Source organism: Cyanistes caeruleus, chromosome 3, assembly GCF_971803275.1.
Source record: "Cyanistes caeruleus chromosome 3, bCyaCae1.hap1.1, whole genome shotgun sequence".
NCBI classification, from domain to species: domain Eukaryota; kingdom Metazoa; phylum Chordata; class Aves; order Passeriformes; family Paridae; genus Cyanistes; species Cyanistes caeruleus.
This window is the reverse complement of record NC_141703.1, coordinates 72,438,818-72,459,144: the sequence shown is the minus strand read 5'-3', so window position 1 is coordinate 72,459,144 and position 20,327 is coordinate 72,438,818. Positions and strand designations below refer to the sequence as shown.

The window sequence follows — 20,327 nt, the reverse complement described above, 5'->3', positions numbered from 1 at the left end:
TCACGGATTTTTTCCGGAAATTATTTCTCAGATTTCCAGAAAGAAACATAGTGCTGCTAAAATGTAGCCTAACACACCCATTTTTCACTGTCAGGAGTAAAAAGTGGGTTTATCCACTTGAAACCATGGGGATTGTGTAGAATAATCACAGTACGGTGATTCCACTGGAATTTAATAGCTGGAACAAGATCTCCCTGACTGTTTTAAAATGGATTGCAATATGTTTATGGTTGTACCCAGCCTGCTGATAGCATGAGCAGTAACCTCTTGTCTCAGGCTTTGCAAAGGAGGCCTTATGTCTGCTCCCTGGGCATTGAATGTGCAGTGTGCACCAAGTGTCCCAATCTTGTGTTGTTGAGGGAAGATGGAATTAGACCATGGATGAAATACTGTTGGCCATTTTCGCTATGCACTGTGTGCGTGTGTGCACCTTAAGTGTGTCACATCTGTGTGTGGTTTGGTTTCCCATTCCTGGTAAGTTTTGAAATACACAGAGATACTACTCTTGCAGCCAAACAAGCAGAAGAATAGTTGCATAGTACAAAACAACGCCTAGGAAAAAATACTGGTCTTTTATTGTTACAGTGTTATTATGATGTAATACTGTATTGTGTGATATGATCACAGAAAACAGGGAATGCATTACTGCATTCTGCATATTGAGGTACATAGATATATTGTTCCTGACAGTGTTCCTAGTGTAGCCCTAAAGGCACAGAAGATGGGCTTAAACTATCCTTTGAGTACCCCATGCCAGCTAAAATGTACAAGCTTTGATCATTATGGTTGGCAACAATTGCGATATCAGAGTATATGGTTATGTTTACAGGTACTGTCTCCAGGTTCATTAGAAGAGGAAGTAGGACACTTCCTCACTTAAATGGTTAATGGTAGTGGGCTCTTCTTTTCCTTTTTCCATTTTTTTGTGTGTTTGGTTGGTTTGGTTTTTGGATTTTTTTCTTCTCCTTTTGTTGGGATCTGTGACCTTCAGCAGAGCCATTGCTGAGAATGATGCATTGTAAGAGGTGTTAGCCATGACTCACTCTCTCTTGACACAGGTGCAGGTGTACACCACCTCCTTCACAGACTTCTGAAATCAGAACATTTTTGCAAAAGTCTTCTCGCTTTTTTATTTGGCACTTTGTCTACTGCACAATTACCCAAGCTCCCACAGTGTGAAGAAAGACACAGCAGTGCTATGCTTTAGAAAGGTAGAGAAAGCAGGTACTTATTTTCCTGCTGAGGGGGAAAATGTTTTTAAATAACTTTCTGGTGTTTTATTTGCCTCAAAATATGCAAGGAGAAGGGACTTCTAAAATTCCTGTGGCTTTCTGTCATGATATTGTCCCCTTCACTAATCACAGACAAAGAATTCTCTTTTACCCTTCTGGAAAGCAGATTGTGGCATACCTGCTATACATGACAAGCCAGCCAAGTGAAAGGTGATGGCTTGTTTCCATGCCCCTGTGTTTCTTCTGCTACGCAGAGCAGCAGGGTTGGGACAGATGTCACTAAAGTTGCTTGTCTCCTCCTGTGCATGGAGAACCTAGACAGGCCTCAGAGGAACTTGTCTTGCAAAGTGTCCAATGAGGAGATCCCAAAATCCCTGGCCAGACTGTCCCACAGATAAGGGAGAAAGCTTTTACTAACATCATACTTAACTGTTCCTGACTCTAGTTAAGGACTTTTCTGTCCTTATCCCGTGAGACTATAGTGAGTTGGCTGTGGCTCCTCCCAGCAGAATGGGAGAAAAAACGGGAGGAGCAGAAGCAAGAAAAGCCATGGCTCCAAACAATGACAGCAAGATCACTCATCAAGTAATTTTTTATGTCAGACAGACTTGGCTTGGGGAATTCAATTTAATTTGTAGCCAGTTAATATAAATATTTAATTCCAAATTAGGTATCATGAAACAAAAAAGGCAAACATTAAAATATTTAGGGGGAAGACTGTCTCTCCTTTTCCAGGCTCACTTCACTCCAAACATGTGTCCCCCTCACTACCTCACCACAGCATCACTCTTACGCATTGTCACGGCTGCAGGTGGCAGTCAGTCCTTCCAGAGCAGCCGTGAGCAGTGCAGGGGATGGGGTCAGAATGTCGCAGTTTTTGTCTGCTGATTCTTCCTTCTTGCATTTTTCCTGTTCTTCAGTGAGAAAGTCCCTCTGGGCATGCACCATGAAGCAGCTACTCATCCTCATGCCTTGGGGTTCCCTCATTCCCATCTCCTGCACTGTGGAGCTGACTAGAGCTGGGTGTGCCCGTCATGGGGCAATCCCAGATTCTTCTCACAGCAACCACCTTGCAGCTCCCTGCTCCCAGAACCTTTCTATGAGCACCCATTGCTGTCTTCCATTTGTTAGTTCCTATACATGGCAGATTGGTGGTTTGTTCTTCCACAAAGTGCTTTTTTTCCCCAGATTAGCTAAATGTGCTTCCTTCAGCCTTTCCCCATAGGTCTCCTTTCACTTTCTTTTGGATTCTTTCTATTTCATCTATGTCTTTTATAACGTCATGCCTGAAACTGGGTGTAGAAGTAGGGCAAGGACTTTGTCTGACTTTAGAAAATGACATAATTGCATCTCTTGCCTTACCCCAGACAGTTATTGCACAACAGACACATATTTTGTTTTGCTTGTGTCTGATCACAATTGTCTCTTCACAGCTTTTTAAATACATGTTAATTTCTCCTTCTGAAGTACTTACTAAGCACATTCTTAGTTATACCATGTTGATTTTGGACAGTCTCTCCAGTTTGCCTAATTTGTCCTGTTGAGTGCCTGCCATCCCCTTGGGCTTGGCGGCCTTATCCTCCCTTTTTCCTTGTTCACACACGATCTTGTGGAGCTCCTGCAGCAGCTGGCTCTGCTGTCCCTTCCCCTGTTGCTATGCTCACCTCTACTTGCTCATCTGCTACCATTTCCTAAACACAGTGCACTCTCATGTTGGTATTTTGGGTCTCCTGCTTTCCCTCATCAAGTTATTGAGCTGCCTGTTATATCCCATACTTTTGGTTGGGCTGTGACAATTTTTAAAAGCCCCTACTTATATTTTTGTTTGCTTGTCAAATCTGTGCACAGGTAATAAATATGCTTGGCAGATTTAGTAGCCTCTCCCACATTGTTTTGGAGATGATGGCTGTGTTTGGGCAAGGCTCAGATAGACTCCAAACTGCCTTTACAAACCGTGGAGCAAGTGAAGAGCATGGCTATGACATCTGCATTTTACTGAGCTCCATTTATGGTGAATACAAAAAGTCATCTAATAAAGAATTTTAATGTGTGTTTCAGCCACGGGAACAAAGAAGTATTTTCTTGTCGAGGAATCAAATTGGCAGTAGATTGGTTTTTGGAAAGAGGCCACAAGGATGTTACTGTGTTTGTGCCAGCGTGGAGGAAAGAACAGTCGAGACCAGATGCTCTTATAACAGGTAAGCTCCATCTTTGCTTGTTTGTTCAGTGTTTTGCCCAGCAGGAGTGCTACTGCTCAAATGAACAAACCTTTAGCAATGGAAGGCTGTAACAGAAAGTATCATTGGTGTAGTAACTTCCTTGTGATCTATAGGCAGGAAAAAGATAAAGCAACTCCTTCTCCAAGTCCTCCTGTTCTGTTCTGCTCATCTACTCAAGTTTCCATAACGTTGCTACTTACTTCTTGAAGAATGTAATTGCCTTTTTTAAAATCTGCTATGTCTGTGCAGTATTAGTAGCAAAGAGGTTTGAAGTTAGTCATTTGCTGGGTATTATTTCTTGTGAGTAAATTCTGCCAGGCTGGCCTGTCACTGCCCATGTTTTAGGTTATGTGAATTAAATGGACAGGAAGGGAATGGTTCCCCTCTTTGTCATTACTATTAGCAATTTTAATTTTCAATGTGTTTACCTAGAAAAAAAATGGAACAGAGGTATTCTTTCCTTCATCAAATTAACAGGTTCTTTGTGATGACTGGACAGACATCCTGCAACTGCCATAAAGTTGAAACAGAAAGGAATTGGGGGTTAAATAAACCCTAGAACTTGGAGAGGAGGAAGGGTTTGGTTTGTTTTTTTAGGGGGAGGGGTGTCCAACACAGCTACCATTAAGAGAGAGGAAACTTTTAAGACTAATAGCTGTCACTTCTAAAAGAATACAGACACACGTTTTGATTGCCATGTGCATTTTCAAATATCTGGAAAGATCCTCTCAACACTTCTTTCCATTTGCTTGATTCCTACTACTACATAGCACGTTAACACAAGGAAACACTTGGAAAGCTGCTGTTACCCTGTTGGCACTGGTAGTCTGGAGCCTTTCTCTTGAAGACATTCTCTTTTGTTGTACTAGTGTTTGGGGTATGAGAAGAGCACTGGCTAAGTAATAAAAATTTGGCCACTCAGAATTAAATTGTGACATCTGCTTGAAGCGTGCATAGGGCTGAATGTCCGCAGGTTATTTTATCTTCTATAAAAATTGCACCTTCTGTTTTCCTCTAAGGATGCAGGAAGCCTTTGTGCTACCTGTAAAAATACCTGGTGCTGACACTCTGTTTTCCAGAGATATGCACCTGAAATACTCAGCCAGCTGAGTTTTGAAAAAGCCCTAGATGACTAACGTGGGGATGTTTCTAGACTGTCAGCATTCATGGAAGCCTCTTGGACTAAACAACAGCCACATCTTTCTTACCAGTACCTGCCAGTCATCACATGGCAATTTTTTTACTCTTTTTTAGCAGGGAAAAAAAATCACCTTCCATCTCACTCTCACTCATCATTTAGCACATTGTGGGGGGTTGAATTCAAAAAGGTTGTATTTAATTTAAAATCTTGTGCTTTTTCTACTAAGCAAATAAATGCTTGTGTCAAATATATTGCTTATTTGTAATATTAATCCTGTATTTCTCCATGTTGGAATATTTATTTTTTTTTCCCAGATGGAACATGTTTCCTGTCAAGTTTCTTATGCTACAAAACAGTTGAGTTATTTGAGATCTTAACCATTACTAATAGCCATGACTCATATTCACTATGCAAGCATCTTCTGCTGGTTTAGATGCTGCCTATTTTTTTTTTGTGTGTGTGTATTTTTCTTTTATAGCTTGTCTGCTCCTAGGAGAGTGATAGGTATGAGAATCAACATAGGGTAGGTGCCCCAGTACTAGATACAACCTCCTTCGTAGCCAGAGGTCTGTGTTTCAAAGCTCCTTGGGATCTCCAGGTTCTACACAGGAAAAAGGAAAATAAAATACTTTTGGGATATGTGAGTGACAGATTGTGTAGAGCAAGAAGGAACTACATAAAATGCTAAATATGCTTATTTAGAGGGATTGAAGAGAAATCTGTTTGGCTTTGATAAGAACTTACGTATAAATGTGTAAATCATTCAAGGAAATACACAATCTAAACTATTACTGGTGTTCCTAAAAAAACCAAAACAAAACAAACCACCAACCTTTTTGCTGTTGGTTATAAAATGACATCAGATGTCTTTCTAGGGAATGCTGTTAATATTTGTGGAGAACCTGAGTGCTTGTACAGAATGTGGGTTTTCTAGTCCTTGTGGGTACCCCTCCTCTTGATGTGCAGAGACTTTCATGAGACAGTCCCATTAATGTGAGCTACTGGAATGCTTTCAAAAGATGTTTCTTGCTGGGTTCTACAAAGAGATGAAAAAGATCTGTCTTTACCAAGGAGTTCAGTTATGGAAAGACCATGGCTGTACTTGGGTATAATCTTCGTATTCAGTGGTGTTTAAAATGACCCTTTCAAGTCAGAGGAGTTCTGCAGTGGCGTTTTGATAAAAAGTTTTTTCTTTTGAGCCACAGGAACATGAACAAGGTCCCCTGTGTTAGCCTTAGAGAAATGGTTTGGAGCAGGAGGTTTTGATTTGTTTTTAAGGTTTTTTGGAAGTATTGCCAGCTGACTGCTGACTATAAGTTCAGATATCACATCTGGGACACCTTCTGAAGGGTTATAACCATCCAAGACATTTTTAGTCCTAAATGCTTGGATTTTCCTCCTCAAGTCTAATATCTTTAGAGATTAAACAAACTTTTTTCTTTTCTTTCTTGTTTGACTTTTGATTCTTATTCCTTGTAGATCAAGAAATCTTACGTAAATTAGAAAAGGAGAAGATTCTCGTGTTCACGCCATCCCGGAGGGTGCAAGGGAGAAGGGTGGTGTGCTACGATGACCGATTTATAGTGAAGTTGGCCTTCGAGTCAGATGGCATCATTGTCTCTAATGATAACTACAGAGATCTAGCTAATGAAAAGCCAGAATGGAAGAAGTTCATAGATGAACGCTTGTTGATGTATTCTTTTGTTAATGACAAGTAAGTCATTCTGTCTTTACGTGTGCCACTAAAATAATTGAGGAAAGGACAGTTTGAAGATTTGTACCATTTTTTTTATTTTACACAGAAATCATTAGGTATGTGTAGGAAAGCAAGAGGAGTAGTCAATAAATAAATTTGGTCTTCTGATTAAAAGTACTTGGAATTGATTTTGTAGCAATATTTTTATGTCTTTTTACATTATTTTTTCCTCTTACGTGTTTTCCTCATACATGTATGCCAGCGTATGTTTGATATATGCTATGTTCCAGCTCTGTTGATGTACTGAGCCAACAGTTCTGAGTGCCTGTGGTTAGACTCCTAAGTCCTAGAGTCATAGAAAAATCCATGTTGGAATGAACCTCAGGGGGTCTGTAGTTCAACTGTTTGATTAGTTTCATCTATAGTGATTGTACCCCAGCCTACAGATCAACTGCAGTTACTGCTGGTGGCTTCTTCTAATGGGAGGGACTCGGTGCTCCCCTGAGCAGGCTGTTGTGTTGAGGTACCTGAATGCTGATGCAAGAATCCTAGGCTGTCAGCACAGTTTTGCAAAGCCAGTAGTGGTGTTTTAAGAAATGGCTGTCTGTATTGCAGCCCTTACGTTTGATTTTGGGATGGGTTGTTTGCAGCCCTGCTTTGCCACAAAGCATCAGCTGAGCTGGACCAAAGGTGTCTGTAGCAGTCCAGAGGTGTCCACGCAGTCTTTTCCTGTGGCCTACCTCTCAGGCAGTACCTGCAGCAGAAAGACGGCCTTCCAAAACGATGTACTTCCAAAACTACTAAAGTATGAAAAGGCTTGTTTGCTTCCATAACACTTTGTTCTTTCTTTATAGATTTATGCCTCCTGATGATCCTCTTGGCCGCCATGGTCCAAGTCTGGACAATTTTCTTAGGAAGAAACCTATTGTGCCAGAACATAAGAAGCAACCATGTCCATATGGTAATCTGATTTAACCCATCAAATTTTATATACTGGGACTAGGTACCAAGCTCCTGCTTTATTTTAACACTCCCAGAACTGTTTAAAACTCTTTAACATTGGTTTTAATATTGTTGTCTTAGCCTGAGACGGGTTGAACTGCTGAGCTGATGGTGGAAACTGAAGCAATTTTTTCATGTGCTACTTAAAAAACATTTCTAACTACTAATTGAACTAAAGGACCAACTTAGTTAATCATTCATTGAAATAAATCCAAATCAGCACCCAAATTCTGCAGATTCCAGAAGCCCTTTTCTAATGTCATGAGATATTGAGGTTTTCTTCCTGAAAATTAATTGAGCTATCTGAAGTTTAGCTACTGAGCATTCCTACAGGCATCTTGACTGAGCTGAAACCTGCTGGCCTTTTGGCTGTGGGACCTCCCTATTGAGTTTTCAGCCTTTATATTGCCTTGGCCCGACAGAGCAGGTGTGTACAGACTCCCTGGCAGTGCCACATCCAGCTCAAAACATGGCTGGTAGTGTTGGTCTGCATTCCCAGAGCACCAGCTGCAGGACACTACCACTGCCTCTTTTTTCCCCACAAGAGAGGAGCTCTTAGAGCACACCCTGTGTTGCACAAAACCAGTCTTGTTTGCAAGATCTTTCAAATCAACAATAAAATTTCAAATGAGGCGCATTTCTGTTATTTGATGGCTAACATATTTTGTCTGAAGGTTTTAAATCTGATTATGTTTGTATTATAATAGGGAAAAAATGTACCTATGGACACAAATGCAAATACTATCATCCAGAAAGAGGAAATCAGCCTCAGCGATCCGTAGCTGATGAACTCCGTGCCATGTCTAGAAGCACAGCTGCCAAAACTACAAGTGAAGGAGGACTGGTAAAAAGCAATAGTGTTCCCTGTAGCACTAAAAGCGAAGGCACTTCAGAGCTGAAGCGTGCTGCTCCAAAGAGGCAATCGGATCCTAGTATAAGGACTCAAGTCTATCAAGACTTGGAGGAAAAGCTTCCCACCAAAAACAAATTGGAAACCAGGTCTGTACCTTCTTTAGTTAGCATACCAAGTTCCTCTGCTGGAAAACCCCAAAGTACTGCACCTTTAACTAACGGCCTTCCATCCGGAGTTCACTTCCCACCTCAGGATCAAAGACCACAGGGACAGTATCCTACAGTGATGATGGCAACCAAAAATCATGGAACACCAATGCCTTATGACCAGTATCCAAAATGTGAGTCTCCGGTGGATGTAGGGTATTACTCTATGCTGAGCGCGTATTCAAATCTCAGTCTGTCTGGACCGCGTAGTCCTGAAAGGCGCTTCTCCTTGGACACAGATTATCGGATTAGCTCTGTAGCTTCCGACTGCAGCAGCGAGGGGAGCGTCAGCTGCGGCAGTAGCGATTCCTACGTGGGTTACAGCGACCGCTCTTACATGAGTTCGCCTGACCCACAGCTGGAGGAGAACTTGAAGTGCCAACACATGCACCCCCACAGCCGCCTTAACGCTCAGCCCTTCCTGCAGAGCTACCACGAGCCCCTCACTCGAGTGCAGAGCTATAGTCACGAAGAACCAAAGCATCACCACAAATCTCCCATTCCGTATATGGCTGTGCATCTGCAGCATCCAGCCGTCGGTGCTCGATCCAGTTGTCCCAACGACTACTCCGCACCTCAGGGCTCGTCTCATTCAAAGACGCTGCATCTGGGGAGAGCCCTGGTGTCCACGAGAATAGACAGCATTTCAGACTCACGTTTGTACGAAAACTCTCCGTTAAGACACAGAAAGCCTTACTCTGGCCAGGAGGGGCTGGGAGGTTGGGATAGGCAGAGTTACGGGATGGATGCCTACGGCTACCGCCAGACGTACTCCTTGCCCAGCAACCCCACGCAGCCGTGCTACGAGCAGTTCGCCTTCCAAAGCCTTCCCGAGCAGCAGGACCAGCCCTGGCGCGTACCTTACTGTGGAATCCCGCAAGACCACCCCCCGAGGCTCCAAGACACCCGGGAGAAGGTTTACATTAACCTCTGCAACATCTTCCCCCCCGATCTCGTGAGGATGGTGATGAAGAAGAACCCTCACGTGACGGACGCTCAGCAGCTCGCTGCGGCCATCTTAGTGGAGAAATCTCAGCTAGGTTATTGAGAGATGACGCATCTTTGTGGTGTCTCGTAGTTTTCAGCTCAGCTAACGCTGAGGGAGGTTTGCTACAATAGCATTTGGGATCTCCTTCTCAGCAAGGAGGTTATATAGTAATCCGTTTATGTGAAATACTGTATCATGGAGTCTGTATGTATAGCCCCATGCATTGGAAGTACCGGATAAGTTTTGTGTTCTAGTTTGAAATTTTTTAAATGGCTATTTTCACATCTGGAGGATGTTTCTGTTTAAATTAATATATATATATATATATATATATAAAAAAAAAAAAAAATCTGTGGTCTCTGGTTATAATCTTTGGTGCATCAGGGGTTTATATGCAGCACTTTCTTATCATTGTTACATTTTGTTGGAATTTTTTGGTTTTGTTTTTTAACTTGCTGGATGCTTATCCTTGGGCTGTGAGATATTAACCTGCAGAAAGAGGATTTTGCTACTTCTGGCAGGCAATTTTCAAGCCAATTTTCAAGCCAAGTTTCTGAACTTTTTACACCACCACAAGTATGTCTGATGTATGTTTGTTTGTTTGTTTGTTTGTTTGTTTTTGTGAGTTTTTTGTGCTGTAATCACCTGTTTGTAGAAAACAAAGATTTACTGCAGCACTGACTTAACTTTTTGAAACAAGTAACTAAGTTACCAGTTAACAGTGGAATGGGTAACAATATATTGGTAATTTATATTATGGCACTTTTCGTTGCTTTCTTTGTTTTGCTCAAATAGTTACAGGTTTTTGTTGATGCAGTCAATTAGTAAGATCAGATGCAAGCAGAGGAGAAGAAGAATTATTTTACTTTTTTTTACTAATTTATGGGTATGTTAAAAGCCTTATTGCCTGATTTCCAAAGGTACTGAGAATTTGCAGCCCCCTGGGAAGCTAAGAGAAACTGCAAATGCTCAGAACCACCCCAAACCAGGCCATCCTGTTTCAGTTCCTGTGTGTTGTTACCCAGCTCTGTGTATTTCTGGTCAGTAGATGGGGACCTGAAATCGTAGGGCCCCCTTTAGTTGTTTATATGTTTTTCCTTTGTATTGCTGCACAACTGTACTGGATAAAATATGCTTTTCATAAAATATTTACCTGTTTTTAAATGAATTTAATTATCTCAATGCAAGTTTTGTATTTAAGATACTGTTTGATTTCTCTTGCTATTTATCAAGGCTGGCCTGAAAAGGTTTTGTGTGTTCAGGATATGCAACATTTTTAACTGCACTATGGTAATGATATTGTAGCTCAAAATAATAACTTAAACTTTTTTTTTTTTTCCTTTTCTTAGCTGGGGAGGGGAGGGTTGTGGGGAAAGAAGATACCATATGTGTTCCTGGAGTTAGTTTTTCGCTTTTTGCATTGTGTAGGCCTGATTCTTGCCACAAATAGGGTAGTTTTAGACACAGACAAGCCAAGTCTGTTTTAGCATTAGTAAGGGATTTTTCTGGTTTAAAGTCATGGGTTTTACTAGCACCTCTTAAGCTTTTTATATATATATATATATATGAAAAATAGAAATAGTTTTTGCAAATGATGTCAGATGTACTTCCATGACATGATCAGCTGCCCACAGTTTTAGGTTTCCATCCATTGTAACGATGTTCAGTGTTAAAAAAATGTCACTCGTTTACACTATTACAGCTGATAATTTTGGTACACTCGCTGGAATTTTAAGTAAGGCCCTGAAGAACCAGAAAGTACCTTTTACTGTTGATACAAATTGTATCTTTTTAACTGAGAACTATTTTGATTTGTAGATTAGAAACACAAATGTATAATTATAACTAGTCTTTTGGGCAACATTTTATCCCTTATTTAAAAATTAGAGATTTCAGACATAGAATAGATTTAGGAAAGTAAAAGTAGGTATTTATTTAGGTGTCTGTCTCAATTTCACATACTAAAAGGAAAAAAATAAACTATTGGCATCTTCCTTCTAAAATCTTTGTAGTGGGAACTCACTAAAATAAAGGTAAAATGCTGCCTGAAAATGATGTCCAAGCACCTTTGAATACGAAGACATTTTCACTACTTGTGCGACACCATGTGTTGCAGCAAGTAGGGTTTGGGTATACAGTAAATGCTTCTAAAGAGCATTGTGCTATAGACATATCCAATAATCTGAACCATGTTCAGCAAACCAATTCAGGACGTGGTGCTCCTGCAGCTTCCACTGCCGGAGCGCTGCAGGTTCTGCCATTGCCTGCCCACGTGGCAAGGCCATGGGGGCTCCACACCATCTGTCCTGCACTGTCTGTTAGGGAGAAGACCTCTTCACATGTGGCAACAGTTTTCCCTGGATTTGGTTGGTCACCATCCGTAGAGCATGTTTTAATGTAGAGACTGATGCAGCGCTGACGCTGAGGTTTGGACTGGGAAATGGGTCTCATCTTAGTTGTACGCTAAGATTTGGTTAAATTGAATTACACTGAAGTACTACACCATAGTGTAGATGCAGCTGTTTTAATAATGCAATGATTGTGTTTGTGTTTTTAATGGGTTTCTACTTTTTTTTTTTTTTTTATGTAGGTATATACTTCTGCCAAAAGTTCAATTCCTTTAAGCATGAACTGAAACGTGCATATGTAATAGAAGTGTTTTGTGTTTTTTTCTGTGGTGTGGGCACCAGGATGCTCCTGCCATGCACATGTCACAGCCTGGCCTAGAGCAGGGGCTCGGCAGGCTTAGCCACTGGGATAGCAGTGCGAGGAGCTGCACTGCCCAGGCCTGAGTTACCAGTGTCCATTGCCTCTGCACACAGCCAGGGCAGTACTGAATCCCCACAGGGCGGTGATCGCTAGGGAATTCTTGTGATAGGTTCTGTGCTTTGCACCCAGGTGCTGAAAATGCTTTAAAAATACAAGAGCAGGAGTAATTTGGTGGATTTTAATGTTGTGCAATGATGTGCTAGTTCCCCTTAGACTCGCTTATGTTGGGTAAAGGACATTTACTGTGGACAAAATGTTTGCCTTGATACTTCCTTTTGTTTTGCTGTGGTAACAGATGGAGGAATTGTGTGTGAACATCTCCATGATGAGATCATTCTGTATGTTTAACAACTTCTAAAGAGCTCACCAGTAACAAACATGGATGCAATGATGCTGGTCGAATACTGCCTTTGTCTATGTAATTGCATTGATGCAAATAACTGAACTGTAACCTCCCGTGATCCTTAAATATCAGAGGTAATTATTCAGTGACACTGGCTTGGCCCCAGCTGAGTGCCAGAGATGCAGTGAAGGATTTAGTACATTCAAGGCAGAGCTGTCCCTCAGCTAAGAAGGCCCTTTGTCTTCAGTACTTGAGAGATGTTTTGATACTTAGCAGAAGCTCTGTATTTTTAGATAAAATCCCGGGCTGTTATAACTGCATCAGTAATAGTATATACATATACAGTATTTTTAATGCACATACATTAGGCATTTGCCCACAACTGTTTTCAATACAGCAATGTGTTGCAAATATTTAGAGTTTTTAAGTATGTCCTGTAGATAACTAACTTTGAGCTAAATATGCCCAGGCTATGACAGTATTAATCACTTTGGTTTTTTTTATTTTTTTCAAATATGTGTTTTCTATATATATATTTGTATATACACACACATATGTTTGGCAGGTGGGTTTAAGATACTGCTAATGGTCTGAAGTAGGATCATACCTTTCCAGGTGTCCTATTTTCTTTGGGATGTCTGAATTGTAGCTTGGTCCTCCACTGCAGAATAGCTCTGGGGAGAGCCAAAAGCCTGATGTGTTCATATGACGCCCCAAAAAGAGAAGGTGTGTCGGGCTGGGGAAGCCTTCGAAGGAGATTTCTGCAAGCCTCGGTGGGTGTGGACTGTTGCTGAGATGTTGATGAACTTCTGCTGTGAAAGTTGTAGCTAATGGTGAACACCTTTCCAAAAATATCAAAGCTGTCAGTGTAAACCAGAGTACCTCACTTGGAAGGGGACACTGGGGGCGTTTGCCCCAGCAGGGTGAGCGCCGGAGGACTGGACACCTTGGGTGAGAGATACTGCAGCATCTTGCCACAGTAAGAGACTACCAAAACATTTACCAGATTTTTGATGGTTTGACCAAGGTATTTTCAATGTGTAAAGCTTGAAAAAGGAGACACAATGCTTTCCTGCTCTCTGGAGCATTTAGAAAAATACCCAACTGACTTTTCATTGCTACTGAAAATTTAAAATACTGTGCAATTTAAAAGACCATTAAAAAAAAAAAAAAAAAACCTAAAAAAACCCGTAGAACTTATTTATTTACAGTGTGACTTGCTAATTTATTCGTTGCATTATAAGGCCATGGTGGAATGCCATTTGTTGAAGTTCTTTTATCATAGGAATTAAAACTGCTGAGAAGAAAAACCAATAGATTTAAACTTAAAACTCTATGGCCTTGTTTTGTTTTCTGTAAAAGGGCTGAGGTTTTATAAATGTCAAATCTCATGTTTTATAGACTTTGTAAATTTTAGAGAGGCACAGTTCAAGAACTTTGTTCAAATGAAATACATTTGGGCACATTGTTTAGCCTAATCATGTAACTAAACCTAGAATCACCTGTGTTAAATGGTTTTTCCAGCTAACCTTTTGCTCGGTAACATGAGAGATGTTCAGATTTCATCTTTAGATGTTCTAGAATACATTTCTCAAGGTTTCATCAGAAGCTGCTGACCCAGTCACATAGGAAATGCACATTTGCCTGGGAAGCATCCTGCAGAATGCTGGGTTTTCCTTGCCATGCCGTACAGGGAGATGTGCCAGTGCACATCAAGTCTCTCACAGATGTTTTTTAAGGCACTAATAATTACCATGTGTGGTTCATAGTTACCAGTGTGCTTGAAATAACTTTCCACCATCCATTTCCAGGTCTTAAAGGGTTGTCATAACTTGTGCTTGGAGTGTTTATTTCTCTGTCTACGCTTTAAGCCAAATGATTGCAATAGCTCTCGTTCCCAGTCACACTCAATAGCGCTGGGAGGGCTCCGTCTCCCAAACACCAACACCTACGCCTGACTTCAGCAGGCGTAGCAGAGGTGTGGGCTGGCTTGTGGTGTGAGAGAAGACCTGAGTCAGACTGGCGTGTGTGTAAGTGCAGCTGGGCTGGGACCTTGAGGAGCACAGCTGGAGAGCCACCTCCTCCCAAGCACAGAGATCTCACTGGTGCTGAGAGGTCATTTGGCCAGAACTGCCCTTTGCAGGCATTGGGAACACCTACAAACCAAATTCACTTAGATGTTTAAGCACATCCATCCTCTGTTTTTCAAAGTATACCAATCTGCTCTTTGCCTTATAAAACAAAACCTCTCTGCTTTTTTTGTAGAGATAAATTTTTTGTCTCAGATAAATTAACCATGTGAGATTGGCTGGTTGGTTACTTTTTATTTATCTAAAGTACATTCTTAATGAAACTGAAATTTAAAAACTGCTTTCCCAGCAAACAGTAGAGTATCCTGCAAGGAAGCAATGCAGATACAGCAGCAATAATTGTATTTTGTAGCTCTTTTCCCAGTCATTATCTGTGTTGAGTAGATGAGATTTTAATATTGTCCTGAAGTCCACTCTGGCAAAACCATTAGTTAAAAATAATGTTTGGGCTACTTGATAAAGCAATTGTCAAAATGGCTCTTCATTCCTTCACTGGTTGTTCTGTATTATTTCTGTGATGTGACTATTCACATCTTAAAACCACCTCTAAACCATACAAAAAACCATGTACATGGATTCTGCTTTCAGAGAAAAAAAATAAAGATTCATTTTCCTCATTGATGGGCTGGTTTTGTTTCATAAAAAAATCTCTAGAGCAGTTAGCAATGAGTTATAGACAGCTTTGAGTTCCTACCTTCACAAAACCTGCAACAAAACTGCTCACTTTGAATAAACTGGAACAGTTTAAAAAACAGAAGCATGGAAAGGTTTGGTTTAGAAGGGATTTCAGAGATCATCCAGTCCCAACCCCTTGCCATGGGCAGAGACACCTGTCACTGGACCTGGTAAACCTGGCCTTGGACATCAGCAGGGATGGGGCATCCACAGCTTCCCTGGGCAACCTGTTCCAGTGTCTCACCATTGTCACAGTGAAGAATTTCTTCCTAATATCTAATCTAAACCTATTTTATTTTAGTTTAAAACCATTGCCCCTTGTCCTATCTGCCCCTTTCCCTCCTTTTTGTAATCCTCAAGATCCTAGAAGGTGCTGTAAGGCTTCCTGGAGCCTCTCTTCTCCAGGCTGAATAAACACAACTCTCTCTCTCTTTGATCAATGGACTGCTTTAACCATCCAGCTGTAACTTCTGTCTTCAGTGAGACCTCACAGCCAGTTCCACGCTTACATTCATTCCTCATTTTTGAAGAAACAGGTGTGCTGGATAATTAAGAGTTAATAAAGCCACAGTTGTGATTTGCCATGTCCCTAAACATGCTGGTTTCTTCATAGGTGATTTGCTGGCACAGGTTGGATTTCTGTTTTTCAGATTGCTTCAAGAATGCCAAACAGCTAGCTTTTTTTTTTTTTTTTTTTTTTTTTTTTTTCCTCAAAACATCAAGCTGCTGGTATTTGTATAATCTGGTTTGGTCTCTTTGGATGGTACTCCTACCACCACCTGAGGCTTCTCCTCCATAGCTCTTCTTTCTCCCTTGGGCTGATCAAGGACCGTGAGTTTTCCCAATTCAGTCAATTCTCTAAATCCCATGGGATCTGCCTACATCACCTGCAGGGCAGGCCTGGAGACCCTGTCACCAGTTTGTAAATTTCTCTTGCAAAAGCTTTAACAAAATGCCTGCGAGCCTGGCAGGCATCAGAGCAGCCCCTGATGCAGGTTGAAGTATTGTGACACTGGAGATGAAAGGGCTCTGTCACTCATCCTGGAGCTGAAACCTGAACTTGACAACCTGCATGACCTTGTCTGGTGAAGCTAAGGACAGGCTGCTGTACAAACACACAGGGATGCTCCTTGTGAGACCATTTCCAAGCAGGACAAAGTGTCACTTGGGCTGCTCTGGGCAGCATCCTCCAGTCTCACGGGATCTTTGAGCTCATTCTGTGCTGAAGAAATGGAAAGGACATTTAGAGGTTTTGTGTCCTGGTGCATAAACTGCCCCTTCACTATAACTGTAAAGAAAAGTCTGGCACAGAACTGGGCACATTATGAGCCCATGCATTAAATACCACCATCATCCTGCTCCTCAGTGTCACAGCAGAGGAGGACCTGTGTTCAGTAACCTCAGCACCCACATTTGGGACACCTGGTGTGGCAGACCCAGCAGCGTAAGTGTTGAAAATAGTTGAAGCTGCCTCCACCAACCAGCTCTGTCACACCCCATTTCACTCAGCCTTCCCAGCAGGCTCCCACTCCTACAACCAACACCAGGGAGGAGCTGCTGCCCTGCATTTCCCTGCCCAGCCCTGGGGACATGTTCAACCCACAAGCCCATTCAAGGAGAGCTTGGGAAAAACTTCACACTGAGGAAGACATGCGTAAATCCACCTTGCAGGAGAGCCAGGAGATCAGTCCTCCCTGGAGTTCTGCAGGGGAGGAGCAGGGCTGTTCCACTCCCAGCATGGGCACCAGTCGGGTGCTGGGACAGACGTGAGCACGCGGTGGCAGTGGTGCAGAAGATGTTCTGGTGCCATTCCATCTGATGGTCTCTATAGCAACCATCAGGCTTTTTCTTTCCCAGCTGAACTGCCAGGAGCAGCAGGTAGATATGACGGAAATTCAACGCTGCTATTAATTTACATGAGCTGGGTGAAGCGTAAGCAAGAGGAGTGTGGGGGAGAAGGAGCTGGCAACGTTCTCCAGGCAAGTTCCTTACGCCAGCCAGGATCGCCTTACAGAGATCCCCAACTGCACCCTGGAACCAGAGATGCGGCGGTGGTTTGGGTGACCCAACATTCCAACCCACGAGAAGTGTCCTGAAAGGGGGAAAATTGTATTGGGGTCTGGCCAGGGTGCCTGGGAGAAGGAATTTTTTGGGTTTCATCCAGCTCTACAAAACTTTCAGGCATGCACAAATCTGGATTTTAACTTACATTTTACCAATTTCAGGAATAGAAATCTATTTTCCTTGATGGGGGAATAAAACGTGAACTGATTGCAGTGACAGAACTCCCTGTGTCAGGCAGTGTTTTGCTACCTGCTCACTCCAGCAGCTGTTGGGGACTCTGGCATGAGTCACATTTTTGCAGGATGCCTATAACCACAGAGATGCTGAGGCTCAAACCCAGTTAAACATTTTGGGTTTTTTGGGGGGTGCAGATCATGGTGATCCTTAGTACTGACCTGCCCCCAGTGTTCTGCCCTGGTCTCATCATGGTCGCAATGGTGAGGAGAGGCACATGCTCCAGGAACCGGAGAGAGGGATGATGTTATGTTTGTTTGATACCTGATTAAATGAGCTTCCCTTGGTTTCTCTGTGACTTAAAGTGATTTAATTAATGCTGAAACTCAGCATACACAGGCTATGGCAAAGCCATTCACTGTTAGCATGGGCTACATCTATAGAATTATTTCTGAAAAAGGAAAATGTCAGCATGATAAAAATGGAAAGCGTTAGTGTGCCATGGGCTGCCAGGAAATGGGGCTGCTACCCTATTCTAAACCTGGATCAGACTTTTAATGAAAGTTAACTTGTTCACCCAGCCTTTTAACATTTAAAACTAATTTAGTGGAACACCCACCCCCAGCTGAGGGCCAGCAAGTGCTGCTGCAGGAGGCAGGCAGGCAACCACCCACTAAGTCATCGGTGCACATCAACTGCGGACAGCCAAGCGGCAGCAGAACTTCAGTCAGGCCATCACAAAAAGTGGGAAGAAACCCCCCAAATGTCTGCAGGTTACAAGATTGCCCTCTGCAGCCAGGGCAGCGAGGTGGCTGAGCAGCGAGACTCAGGGTGTCTGTGCCCCAGTGACTGCTTGCCCACCCGGCCAGGGCCACCTGCAGCCCGGCTGCTCCCAAATCCACACCCTGCTGCAGGCACAGATGCAAAGACCACTGGTGAATTTAGAGGAAGGACCCCGGATGAACTGCAAGGAGAAGCAAAGCTGCTGGCCCAACATCAGGTGTGGAAATTGCATGGGGGAGAGCGGGACAAGGAAGGACACCACCGTTTCAGGTACCACTCTTTGATGCCAGCCATTTACAGGCACGATTGAATTCTCTCTCTCCTTCCCTGCAAGATAGAGTTTTTCAACATACAACTCTGCTACAACATTTCAGACAGACATTTACCTACCGGTAAATCCTAATCTGCAATTCCATCAACATCCTCACCAGGCCAAAGTCCTGACTGCTGCGGAGGTGACTGAGAAGCCATCTGCATCTGACCAGAGGCAGGACCGTGCCCCCCTGCCCTTCCCCGCGGGGCAGAGACTGAGACTAATTCCGGCCATTTGGGCTCATCCAAAGCGGCTGCTGCGGCAGAGCAAGCGCTGTTCCCAGGCTGGGTCCTCCAGCAGCTGCCAGGGGAGAGCTGCCACCCCTTCCCAGACCAGCTCCTGCTGGCTACTGCCAACCTGCACGTTGCAGCTAATGAGCTGCCAGTCCCACCTGTCAGAGCCAGACCTGGCCGGCTTGAGCAAGGCTACAATCAACAGTGAGAGGGAGCACAAAGCTTTGACTGCATCAGAACCTCTATTTTCATGTTTGTTTTTAAACCTGACTGCTGAGCTATACTTCATCTTCCCCAATTCCCCCTCTGCAGGACATCCACCAGAGAACTTCAACACTGACTAGAGAAGCTAAAAAGCATCCTAGGCAAGCAAGGGCAGCACTAGCCAAAATCCACAGGAACGGTTTGTGGTGGTACTGAAGATATATTTGCATTAAAGGGTCTTACTGCCTACCTTTAACTGCTGGTATCTGAAGCAAGCACAGTCCCAAAGAAGGCTGCTCCAAGCAGCAGCTATTGCAGAAACACCTGCTAGACATAAAACTCATGGAGGCCACTGTGCCTAGGTCCCCTGAGCACCAGGAACTCTAAGCCCCCACATGGGTCATGCAGGAGAGGGAGGCTGCAGAAACAATTTTAAATAATCACTCAAGTGCTGAGCAAGCAAGTCCAAACAACCCAGTGATGGCCCACATTTGCAAATCAGACCCTGAAACTCCACAGCCGTAGATTTTATGTTCCTCTTGGCATTCTAAACCCAAACCTTGTTTTCCAAGGGCTGAGCCAGGGTCTTGCTTCAGCCGGTGGTGTGGTGGTGTACAAATCAGAGGCAGGGGAGGCTTCCTTCTCAACAGCCCTGTCTCTGCAAGGGTTTAAGCAGGAGGCTGGCCATGACCTACTGCCCACCTTACCCACCTGCAGTCCTGAGGTGTGGGGGATGTGGCTCCAAACCCTGCCAGGATGGAGGGTCCAGGGCACACAGCCTCTCCTCCCTCAGCCAAGCTGGAGGGCTGATGCCAGAAGTGGTGCCTACAGGAGGCACAGCAGCAGCACCAAGACAGGTCCCAGGTCCATGGCATGCTTTCAGAGCCCCGGGGCAGCTTCCTCCTTGGGCAGTTATGACCCCATGATTTTGGGCACATGCCGGAGGCTTTGGCAGCCACTGCTTCAGATCCAAGTCCTCTGACGGATCTGCTGGCACAGTTCCCAGAAGGCCATTGTGCAAGAAGGCACTGCAAGGAACACAAAGTTCACGCTGAGGAATATACCAAGGTTTGGTATATACCCAAGGAGTGCCATCTGGATTTGAGAAGAATTCGGGTGTCTATCTACCCAGTTAACAGCTTCCTTAATTACCAGCTCTCTTTCAAGAGTAATCCATTCTTTGTAAATAAAGCTTCTCAATGGCTTACCTGGTCATAGCACAAGATATTTACCTGGAAACTCCACTTTGGATTGGTGCTACAAAATGAATTAAAACTTCTCAGAGAAATGAAAGAAAATCCACTAGCACCACTGATCATCAAATGAATAGTGATTCTTTGGA

At 43.2% G+C, this 20,327-nt stretch overlaps 1 protein-coding gene across 3 annotated transcripts in view; it reads left to right on the top strand.

Annotated features, from left to right (window-relative positions):
- The window catches only part of ZC3H12C (zinc finger CCCH-type containing 12C), a 39,396-nt gene extending 29,871 nt beyond the window's left edge, over positions 1 to 9,525 (top strand). For all 3 annotated transcript variants that reach the window (XM_086881910.1, XM_023919983.2, XM_023919975.2), the window contains exons 3-6: positions 3,291 to 3,430; positions 6,072 to 6,306; positions 7,143 to 7,249; positions 7,998 to 9,525. In XM_086881910.1, coding sequence (XP_086738036.1) covers positions 3,291 to 3,430; positions 6,072 to 6,306; positions 7,143 to 7,249; positions 7,998 to 9,397 — 1,882 coding nt within the window. In that variant the 3' untranslated portion in view covers positions 9,398 to 9,525. The remainder of the gene's footprint in view (positions 1 to 3,290; positions 3,431 to 6,071; positions 6,307 to 7,142; positions 7,250 to 7,997) is intronic.
- Positions 9,526 to 20,327: the final 10,802 nt, after the last annotated feature.